The 12250-nt window shown below is 45.8% G+C and overlaps 1 protein-coding gene across 2 annotated transcripts in view; it reads right to left on the reverse strand.

Annotated features, from left to right (window-relative positions):
- The window catches only part of LOC142814667 (lachesin-like), a 251967-nt gene that overhangs the window by 179934 nt on the left and 59783 nt on the right, over window positions 1–12250 (reverse strand). Inside the window, exon 2 of one of the 2 annotated variants that reach the window (XM_075893833.1) lies at window positions 1897–2094. In XM_075893833.1, the coding sequence (XP_075749948.1) occupies window positions 1897–1957 (61 nt within the window). In that variant the 5' untranslated portion in view covers window positions 1958–2094. Of the gene's footprint in view, window positions 1–1896; window positions 2519–12250 lie in introns of those variants that run through there. The other variant, XM_075893831.1, reaches the window with a different exon arrangement.

Raw genomic sequence — 12250 nt, forward strand, 5'->3', positions numbered from 1 at the left:
TGACGAAGGTATGTGACTGGTGCAAACATGATAATCATAAGATGTGTGTCATGTAATAACATGACTACATGCCACGCTCATGATGCGCTGGCAGCCGTTTTGCTTGCTTCACCTATACCAAATTTGGTATTACGGGACGTGAATGGATGACGAAGGTATGATACTGGTGCGAACATGAAGAAAATGAGATGCGTGTCATGTAACAACATGACTACACGCTATGCTCATGATGCGATCGCGGTCGTTTCGCTAGCTTCACATCTACCAAACTCGGCATTGCGCGCCGCCGATGGAAGTCAAAGGTATGTAACTGGTGCAAACGTGATAGTCATGAGATGCGTGTTATGTGAGAACATGACTACATGCCACAGTCAAGACGCCAATACATTTCGACGCGACGCGGAGCGGGTGCTCGCCGGCGTTGATTTTGTCGCGTCACACCGGCGTTGCCACGCCAGGCGCCGGTCCTGCCATATACTCGCAGGCGCGCGCCGCACTGCGTTGCTTTGACCCATGTGCGTTTCAGCGCGTCCGGCATTCCTCAGTCACGAAAAGAGGGAGACGCAGTGTTGTCTGGGCCGCGCCTGGCGTTAGAATATAAGTGCTCGCGTTTTGCTAACATAGCATCGCTCTGCCCAGCGTGCGCGCGCGTCAACGCTACATTGGAGTATATTTGGCCATTCATGCTGCACTCGCGGCCGTTTCGCTAACGTCACATATACCCAATTTGGTGTTACATGACGTCAATGCATGACAAAATCTATGACTGGTGCAAACATGATAATCCTGACACGCGTGTCATGTAGGACCATGACAACATACCACGCTCATAGCGTGCTCGCGGCCGTTTTGCTAGCTCCACACATACGTAATTTGGTATCATGAGACGTGAGCAGATGACGAATGTAAACGAAGCATCTAAACATGATAATCATGACACGGAAGTCATGTACGGCATCATTTACTTCCACCTCGTAACGTTGTGCCGATTTTAAAGGGACATATCAACATTTCTCATTCGTGCTGATCCCACCTACTGATCCTAGTGATCCCACCAATGTGATTGCTATACAGTAGAGAAACAGTTATAATTCATGACGAGATCGAACAACTCGCGCTTCCTGACGCTCAAAGGGAAAATAAATGAAATAACGTATTTCTAATCTTGAGCCTCGGGTATACGTCATACGACAATCATTGAATCCACTGTTGCGGTTGATGAACAAAGATAGATGGTGTGCTTTCGTTGACCACAAAGTGAAACGTGTCTCTTCAGGGCAGAAACATATTGCATGATAAAACCAAATGCTTCCGGAGTGCAAAATATGTGAATGTAATATAAAAAGAAAGGTCTAATGACAGTTGAAGTGGGCGTCAATATTATAGCGTAAACTAAGCTCATGTTTAGTCAAGTGTTTGGCCACAATATGTTCTGGGCCAGTGCAATGAAGCCTGAACCACATAAGAAGCTTAATTTACAGAATTTCTATCTCACATGCATCCTCCTATGAATCAGCCGGCTTCACTAATTAAAAATCCCGCATCGCGAATAAATAAAATATTCTTCTATAAAAAATTTTATCCTAAGATATATGTTGTGAATACGGACTTAGTTGAATCTACGTCACGGCACCGTGACGCCTAATTATCGGTACACTGCAGACAAAGTTATGACTGAACATGCTAACAACCAAACTTGATGCCTCATTCGCTGGGTCTCTGTCATTTCTTATAGAATCTGGCTGTTTTTCTACCACAATACCACTCTGTAATCCCAAGATATAACAAGTGACTGAACCGGTGAGACAAACCTCCCAATATCCCGCAATGTTTCCTCATGTTTTAACGAACTTATCAACTACCTAATAAGAGTGAGAAAAAGTGGATCAAACGCACCGGAAGGAACCAGCAGCACAAGCAGGACCGCGACCGTCGCTTGAAGTCTCATTCCTGGCATGTCGGAGCGAGTCCTTCCGTCTTTCTCGTCCCTCGACGCCACACCGGAGGAACGTCAGTAAGGAGTGCACAGTCACCTTTCAAGTCTCACACCGGCTTCACAGAGACAACGTCCGTCACCAAAGCAGTCCAGTTAGACTGAAAAAAAAAAGGTAGACGATAATATGGTGCAGTAGATTTTCTCTCCCTTCTCGTCTGAGAACAGTATCGTTGCGGTCCACTTCAGTTGGCAGGAAACGAGAGAAAAATAGGCGGAAACGAAAAGTCGATATCGAAGCACTGCTTGTCCACGGGAAAGAGCTAACGGTAAGAGACGAAAAGTACTGACAAATGCACCAAGACGGCTTCTTCTCGCCGGTCTCGGACAAGTCGCGACAGACACGTCCTCCACCGGGGAGACCTGTCTCTGCTTGCAGAGACGGCAGCGTCGCACGCACTCACAGCACACGTGGAGACACCGAACGTGAGGTGGGGGGGTGGAACACCCGCCGCTGCTCTCACATGTTGACGGCTCTGTCTGGCGGGCGCGCGCGGGTGCGACGTCTCCGCGCTCCGCTTGAGGGCAGCCGGTGCACTCCGCTACTGGAACCGGGACCGTCGGGTCCGTTTTTATCCCGAATCGGGAGAGGGGGGCGGTGCCCCACACGAAGGATTTGGCGGCGCGCGCGCGCTCGCGCGCGGGGTTTGCGTTCGCAGCGCCGCCGCTACGCCAAACCACGCGCGCCTTTCATCCATCCCCTGCAACCTTGCCTTTTTTTCGCCCTCTTCCCAGCTCGTTTTCCCGTGCTTCCTTACTTCCTGTATTTTCATCCCGCCCTTTTGTCTCCGCACTGAGGCACTTCAGCGTGAGAGACACTGTCCCTCGCGCTTGAATGTGCGAACAGCTCTTTTAGTTGTGTAGGTAATGTCCTCCGGACAACAGCTTTGTGTAGAATGTGTCTGTTGCGGTGGTTCATTTATTAAATCATTTTTTGTATTCTTCCTGCTGGTAATACCATGGATTTAAATAAGTGAGTACTCACTCGTATTTGAGCACAATGTGGTGAACTCAGGTACAATAGCCAGTTACAATCTACAATAACAGGAAGTAGGATCTCTACCCGCAGAACCACGGCATGCTTGTCAATCGCCTACGAACGGAAGTCATGCAAGCTAGTTTCTTTTTCGAGTAGTATTTTTTCTGTGAAAACGTACATACAGCGCATGCCTAAAGCTATAGGTTTGTCGATCTTACCTCAATTGTGATGACATTTGCCGAAAGGGTCTTGTCATAATAGCGTATGAAATTGCCCAAGAAGTTCAAGTTCTCTCTACAGTGGCAGAAGCAACATTCACGCGCGTACACACAGTAATTATGGACAATGATTATGAAATTAGCAAAGTTAACTTTTGAACCGGTGGAAATAAGCTGTCGATACATTTGGGCAAATTCAAGTTGTTACGGAGAATAGTCCATAGCCACTCTAAACGTTTTGAAAGGCAGCCCTTGGTAATCACCACGGAGAGATGCGATCTGTCTTATATTCTGGTGAAAGCGACGCACCGTAAAGCACAACCACCGTTCACTTCGGAAACTCCCTCAGTGACAACACTGTTTCCCTCAGCGTTATCAATCGTCAGTCTAGATTGTTTCGTGGCAGTGCTTTCCTGTCGAATAGCTGCTTATCGACGCTCGTTTGTCCTCCTCCCCCGATTAGAGGAAAAAACAGGGTCGTCACTGAAGCAGTTTTCTGAATGAAAGATAGATACGCTATTTGTTGCATCAGTTTTGGTTTCTACGGCTAAATTAGCCAGATTTTCATCACCACGCAGTGAAGAACAGTGGCCGCTTTTCAGAAATTTCCGAGTGGCTGTTGACTGTTCACAGCAAGGACTTAGATAGATAGATATGTGAGGTTTAACGTCCCAAAACCACCATATGATTATGAGAGACGCCGTAGTGGAGGACTCCGGAAATTTCGACCACCTGGGGTTCTTTAACGTGCACCCAAACCTGAGCACACGGGCCTACAACATTTCCGCCTCCATCGGAAATGCAGCCGCCGCAGCCGGGATTTGAACCACAGCAAGGACTTCAATTTGCTTATTTGACTTGACCGATTATTTGCCCTAATTGAAAAGTTGATTGCGTTGTTTCTGTATTCACTCCCGTAATTAGTGCCTCTGCAACAGTAAAAGGAACGCCACCGGTAGCACGCATGTACCTCCCTTCTGTAGTTGTTTCTTTTAATAATGGACGCATTTCCTGAAACACCCTGTATATACTGGCCCGTCGTCGTTCGCGTAGGGCTTTCATATGGTGCTTCGGTCTTCTCGTAGCCGCCGTGACCTTTCCCTTTCCCTAGTGTGTTTCGATTCTTTTTCCCTAATGTTGTTTCGCACTTGGGGCCCTTTGAATAAATCATTAGGTGAATTTGAAACTGTGGCTACGACGCTTGTCACTTGGTTACTGCCGATGGTTCGTTAAACGTTATTTCTTTCAACCACTGGTTACGTCTGTCTAGAAAGGTTAATTGTTCTTTGTCATCCATCTGTTACCTTCTCTCCTCTTAGTGGACTTCAGATGATTCATGCTGAAGTTCTGTTGCACATACCCGTTCATGATGATGATAGTTTTTTGCATACACCGTAATTCTTAGAGCCAGCTTAAACGGATGCGTTGTAAAGAAAAAATCCTTTCTACGGAGGCATTTTTGTACTTTGTGATGACTAAACAAATGCCCTCTGTCGGACAAGATGTAAAGCTCTCAGGCAGAGTGATACACAATAGCAAAATTCTCAATTTCATGAAAACCTAAGGCTAAACCCACATTGATGTGATCGCGGCGCCCGCCTTCCACGACATTTCTGAAGACGTCGGTGATCGCAAGAAACAAAAACTGACGTTGATGCCTCCCGAAGACAGCTTTATTGGGTACGCTTCAGCTTACAACACAGCTATTCGCTGATCTTTCACTCACATAACTCCACGCGTCACAAACCAGAAAAGCGACGTGAACGTTGCTACGTTTTCTTTTCTTTGAATCGACCCTGTGAAGCGACTGCTCGTAGGCGTGCAATAAACAGGCGCAGCGATTGAGTGATGGCGCCTGTTTATTCCGTCTGTCTTTCCTTTAATCCCTTCACCACTTATATCTAGTGCAGAGTGCGAACCGCACCAAAGTGTGTTTTGGCCGCGTTGCTTTTCATTCTTTTTCTTCTTCCTCTTACATAATTTCCGAAGCAGGCTAATGAGGGTTTTTAATTATTAGCAGTGACTCTATTAAAAAATTAAAGCATATCCACGGAGTGAATGATGATGAGTGGGGCGAAGCGTCCATCAGCCCATCTATGCTTCCGCCCGTCCGCGCGATCATCCATGCATTAATCCATGCGTCCATCCGTCTGTCCGTGCGTGCGTTTGTGAGTCCGTCCGTTCATGCGTCCATCCAACCGCCCGTGCGTCCGTCAGTGCATTCATCTAGTGAACACTCCAAGTATACGCCATCTCCCATCTCGCATCCCCTAAGACACATACCCGCTCTAGAGCGGGTTCGTTCCGCCGATGGCTTATTACATACATACATGCATACATACATACATACATACATACATACATACATACATACATACATACATACATACATACATACATACATACATACATACATACATACATACATACATACATACATACATACATACATACATACATACATACATACGTACGTACATATGTACATACATACGGAGGAGGAGGAGGAAGAGGAGGAGAGGAGCGAAAGACCCACGCCGTAAGGAGCTTCCTTCCTAAAAGAACACGCTCTCAATCTGGAGGACTGTCGAAAGAAAGCCACAGCTTCTTCTGTTTTAGTTCTATTTATTTATTTATTTATTTATTTACTTGTTTGTTTGTTTGTTTCCTTGTTTGTTTGGTTGGTTCAGGATGCACATGGCATTTAAGCTCCCGTTGCCTATTTCACTGCCTATCAAGGCCGCGCCACTGTATCAGTCACTGAATGGAGAACTGCGAAGTGGCCCGTTTTTAATCGTTCACCACGCGGCAACGGTTACTATTTCCCGAATATTTTCATCCGTGCAGTGCGAACGAATTCGTTGTAAAGCCACAACGCAAGCACTAAAGGGGCGCGAATAAAAAAAAAAGCCCGAGAAGGAAACCGCCGGAGTCGTGTCGCGGAAAATTGCTATTCTAAGGGCACCTCGGTGCTGGAGATCCTCCAAAGTGTTTTTCGAGAGTCTTCAGTTCACAGGGTCCATCGGTTTCCGTTCTTCCTCGCCTCACGTTTCTCCCGTTTTCCGAAACACCCTTCCGGTTCTTTTTTATTCTACTTTGTTGTATCTTTCTTTCTTTTTTCATTTTTTAACCCCGTGCCGATTCTCGACCGCACCTGGCTCGCACATCTGTTGACTCCCGTCAGGTAAAACAACAAAAAGTGTCCTGAAGGGCAATCGAGGAAAAGATGGAACGGGGGCTTGATGGTTTTTCCACACCACCTCCACACCTCTCGTTTTTTTTACATGCTTTTTTTTTCTTATTCCACGCTTCTCGGGTCACGCCACAGCGCCGAAACAAGGTGAAAGTAGCTCCAAGGTGAGACATCTGAAGCGTGGGGGGTCTTTGCTTTGTTCTGTTTCATTCTTTATCACTGCCATTATTCTTTAGCTACGTGCCGCAGTGACGCAGTCTGCCCTCGGTCATTCCATTATTCCCGCCCTTCGCACTGCTTCAACGCAAGTCACAAAAGTGGAGATTTGTTGAAATCTCAACAGCACTATTATTGTGACGTGTCACGATAGATATTAGGTCAGTAAATCAATGTAAAAAGAAAGAAAACTCATCACTAGGTTTACCTTATATGGGATTCTCAACAGCTCGCTCTGGTGCGTTGCATGGGCAAAAATATTAGTGTTATATTCTATAGACAAGTGCGATATCAAGCCACTTTCTTTATATACACTTTGTAAATGACTTGTAAAATCTACATTCAACAAATAGGGACAGGTATATGGCCACGCGCTAGTCCTGCAGTGGCGCAAAAATTTACCATTATTTGAGGGATTACACAGGTGCCCTAAAGCCTATTGCAATCATTTCGACGAAGAAAGCGCATCGTAGGCAATTCAGCACCATAGTAACTCAGGCGACATGCAAAACTTATTTGAAACCGTATTACAACCTCTCACTCTAAAAGGGACAACAGTCGCACGTTTCGCCCACGCCAGCTCCTCAGATAAGGGGAACAAAATCCCTCTGGCGTTTCCTCAATGCCATACAGCCTCGCACTCCTAATGCCGCGGGCTCGATCTACACCAGCCGTGTCATCGAAGCGGACGCCGACGTCGAAGCTAGCGAAATGAAAGCAGAGGGCAGTGAGGAAGAGAGTGCTCTCGGGTGCTGAAGCAGGTTCGCTCCACGCCTGTGTCCGGGGTCGGCCGTTATTCAGGGGCTTTAATTAGCGTGCGACAGAGCGCTCATTAAAAGGGAAAGAGAACGGGCCGAAAGGGGAGAGAGACCGGCACGGCGGTAAGCGATCAAGCTTGAAAAGCGGTACAGACGGGGGCAGCGGCGAAACTCGAGAAAGAAACAAGGAATTCCCTCTGTAAAACAATAAAAACACCCCCCCCCCCCTCCTCCCCACTCACCTCTTTTCTCATCCTCCTGTTTTTTTTTTTCTTTACGTGGTGTATGACGCGGCCTGCGCTCACCAGTCTATTCACCGGAGGCTAGCGAAAATAAACCTGTCTTGCCTAAGGGGGTCTTTCCTGTAGCTTTTTAATCTTTATGTATCTAGCGCAGGCACGCGACGTGGCTTTAACCAGGACATCATGTGCGCCAGAAGGTCCTCCGTTACATGAAGGGGCGTGTACCGAGATAGATAAAAGTAGCTAAAATATACGCGGCGTTTAAGCTAAATGTCCCAGCTAAGCCTCCTGAATGACGGGCTTGACAACGTAGTTAGCGTCCGGGGCTTGGCTGAGCCGCGCACTACTGCAAGCACTGACGAGGTTGTACGCTCTGTAGCGATGTGCGATGGAACTACGAGCTAGCTGCTTAAATTTTTAGAACCGCTATCAAAGAGCCTATTACAACAACACTAAGACACATTAAAAGGTTAGTTGTACTTTTACTAGATAATGACGCACTTCCTGCTTTCTCGTCCAGAGGTCAGCGAGCGCCAATCACTTTCAGAGTTGCAAATAAAGTGCTCGCGTCAATCGCATAAAAGTAACTCTACATTACCACGTACAATTGTTATCATTAGTGTTTTGATCTTTTAGCCACTCTGTGCGAGGCTAAGAAGGACGAGGAAAAGAGATGAACAAACAAGCGCAACCTAACGACGGGTTTATTATCTCAATACTTCTGCTCAAGTAGCTAACATAATGTATGTGATCTTTTCGAAAAAACACCATTCGCACATAAGACAATCATGTGTGATTACAATGCCTCAGATCATCGTGTGCACACCAAAAAACTACGCTAAATGTACATCTAGCAAACAACTTGAAAAAAAAAAAAAACAGCTTCAATAAACCATTTTGTGCCTCTTTGAATTCAAATGCGTTCTTGGCGTGCTCTACAAGACACAAACTTGAAGTTGACAGATATTCTAAGCCCATGTAAAAACAACTAAAGTGCGTTACACGCCACAAAAGCGCTACTGGCATTATTGTGGCCCACAAGCCTGAACGAGGCGTTCTAAATAGTGTAGTGCGTGTGAGTGACTGTATGTGCTGTACGTGGTTGTCACATTATATATTGTAGTCATCACCTGGAGTACTGAAGTACCAGTACTCCAGTACCAGTACTCCAGTACTTATATATCGTAGTTAGTAAGTTACCTGGAGTACCACGTTAAGTGAAAAGCCACGCGAACTTCTCTGGCTCTCTATTAAAATAATTTTTTCTCTCTCTCTCTCTCTCTCTCTCTCGCTCGCTATTTTCCACCTGGATTACTGTGAAGGGTGCTCATTCTGCACACAAAACGATTCCCTTGAGACTTTTTTTCTTTCTGACTTTAAATCGTGCTTCACCGCATAAAGCCTATGTTGAAGGAAAAGCTGCGCTGCACCACCATGAGTTGAGTCTACTGAAGCGTTGCGATAGCGCCCCTGTGACTTTTCAACCCGCACAATTAAGTGATACGATTGTAAATAAAAGCAAAGCAAGTGAATTGCAGAGAACATTCAGGAGGTCTCAAGAATATATATATTATATATATATATATATATATATATATATATATATATATATATATATATATATATATATATATATATATATATATATATATATATATATAAATATGTGTGTGTGTGTGTGTGTGTGTGTGTGACGTATGAATAGAATAAACATGGCGTATGAGCCAGACCACGTCTCCCATTCATCGTAGCGTTACACGAGTCGACAGGATGAAGACCTGGCGGCCACTTCATCAACCGGCCACCATTTTCGAACGTCTCAGCAAGACGCAGTGACCGAACGTGGACCACGGAAGTACATCTCAACTCTACATCAAGACCAGCCTCATGACAGCACCATCAGACGACCTTGGCACCCCCAAGTACACCGGATCAGCGGACGACGGACCCGTACAGGACTGGTTCAACCTTTTCGAGCTCCACGCTGCCGCTGCATCCTGGTCGGAACGGGAGATGATCATCAACTTCACTGACTACATCTCAGGTGAGGCATTCAAATTTTACCTCACCCATATCATTGAGAACGATGAGTCTTGGAAATAGATCAAAGAAGAAATGATCATTCGTTTCAAAGAATACGATGAAAACCCGTTCATACCTCATCAGCGGAAGGCTTTTCAACTGACCCATCACAGTTAGGCGAAGTCTTCCCGCAGTAAGCCTATTTTCCAAACGAAACCTCAGAGAAAATATACCATCATTGTACCATCATATGACTCTTCCGAAAAATCGTCACGCATTCGAACACCGACTGGTAACTTGCACGTCGCAACAGACAAGGTAAAGCGTCGGTATACCGAAAGGAATCTAGACAATTTCGCCAAAAAACTGAACCTAAAGCTGCCTTTCCCAAGAGCAATGAAATCGGCATTTTCAACGTATTCACTGCACCACAACATTTCAGATTTTACTGAACCACCCGAATGCCTTGATGCTTCGTGTCACACAAGAGCCCAAACGGTTTCGAGCGTGTGACGGAATTCACGTGTGACGAGCTGGTGAATCCTCGCAATACCAGCCCCAACCCTGACGTTCCCGACCAGGGTTGTTCGACAGACATTCTCAGCCTAATCACGCTGCAAAAAGAAAAACATACGCCATCAGAACCATCTGAAGCCATGTCTGCTGTGCTCTCATCGTCAAGTGATAACACACATGTGAGTCAAAGCACTGCAGGAATTTCGAATCCACCAACGCCGGCGCATTGTCAACTGACAGAAGCATTTACATTCAAGGATGACTCACAACCATCTTGGGAGCTTTCTCATCAGCCTGTCACGCTGCTTTCAACGCAAAACGAGCCCAGCAGTAGAGTATCGACTGCCGACTATCTAGTGATTACAACATCGCGCAAAGAAAAGGAGACTCATGTTCCTGAAAGATACCCATCTGACCAACTTTCACAACGAAACGAGCAATTTGAACAAATGCAACTCCAAGAACCCCAGGCACTACAACGCTTACTCGAACAAAAACAGTGAACAAGCGAAACCTCATCACGAGTATACTTGTGGCTTAATCGGAGTCAACACCAATTAAAGAAGCAAAGACATAGTCAATCCCTAAACCATCTTAACAGAAAGCAACGTCGACAAGGTTTTCTGCACCAGTTCTCAACGCCGTGTCTACGATTCAACAAACTGAGAGAAGACCACAGAAAGCTACGAAAGAGACGTGCAGCTACCACGCGTACAATGAAGGAACAAAGGCATCATACCATCAGCTTCGGTTCTCGCACATGCAGGCTGCAAGCACTCGTTCTGTGCCTACGACATCCGACTCTCAAATGCTACAAGTACTTCGACCCTTGTTCATTCATGACAAGAATCGCTGTGTCATCAGTAATTTCTACGTTCAAGGCGTGCTTCTGTTGGCCAGAACGCAACAGTCAACCTCGCCCACCAGAGTTGTCATAAAATTCATCGGACTGCTCAATCGGCCTTGAAGATTTAGTGATATTGTGGAACTCCGTCTGGACGTGAAACTGTGAATTTGGGCATTGTTTTGTTCATTCACTTCTTTCATTTGTTATAGTTTGTAACCAGTGCCATCTTTCGGGGGAGGGGGAATCGTGTGACGTATGAAGCGATGGTTGGTAGAGGCAGAGAAGGAAGAAGTCAGAGATAGAATAAACATGGCGTATGAGCCAGACCACGTCTTCCATTCATCGTAGCGTTACATATATATATATCTAAATATATATATATATATATATATATACCGGGTGTTCAAAATTAAGCTTTATGATTTTTTTAAAATTAGGCGCTCGAAGGCACGTGAGAACCACTTGTGCAAATAAGTTAAGCGGCCAGGGGGACAGAAAGTTAGATGATAATTATCGCTGTCAGCAGCCCAATTAACTAAAATTTAATAATTAACTTTTTACTGGCTGCGGTAAGTTGGCATGTTTATATTGAAAAAATGTAGGCAGTGGTGTTTGTACACAGTTTCAGTTGGAAGATTTTTTCTAGCACGCCTGTGTTCCGAGATATCCGGCTCCAAAGTTTAATTGTCTTTCGCACGATTACGCATGCAAGAGGGTGAGGGTCCGCGCAAAGCTCCTCCCTAAAGTGACGCATCTGTTGCGTGTGGTGTTTAGTGTGTGAAGAGGGTGGAAGCGTAGGCATAGGTGATAGCAATTACCCTTGCCCTCTTCGGCCGGCGAAATCAAAAATCGAAGAACGCTTGCAACCAGTGTCGTAACACGCAACTGCAGAGCCTCTAACGATAGTGGCAGATACCATGCCGAGATAATGGTGCGAGCGGAGAATCTGGATGCCAGTGCGCGTGCGTAATAATCACTAGAGAAGCATGCGTGGTCGTTGCCTGGGCTACGCGAATAGCGTGACTGCTGATGTCCGAGTACTGTAACTTTTATTGAAACAAGAGCAACAACTCCACCAATAATAACTGAAACAGTTTTATCCTTGCTAACGCATATTTCCTGCTGCTACATAAGCATATTTCGGTCATGCACAAATCTCATCGAAACTCTTCACCTCTCAAGACGTCAATGCCCCAAAAAGTGTTCAAAATGCCTGCCTTCGGCAGCAACGCAAAGCATGAACCGCTGTCGCGTCGACTCGATGAC

Source organism: Rhipicephalus microplus, chromosome 1 (genome assembly GCF_043290135.1).
Source record: "Rhipicephalus microplus isolate Deutch F79 chromosome 1, USDA_Rmic, whole genome shotgun sequence".
Taxonomy (NCBI): Eukaryota; Metazoa; Arthropoda; class Arachnida; order Ixodida; family Ixodidae; genus Rhipicephalus; species Rhipicephalus microplus.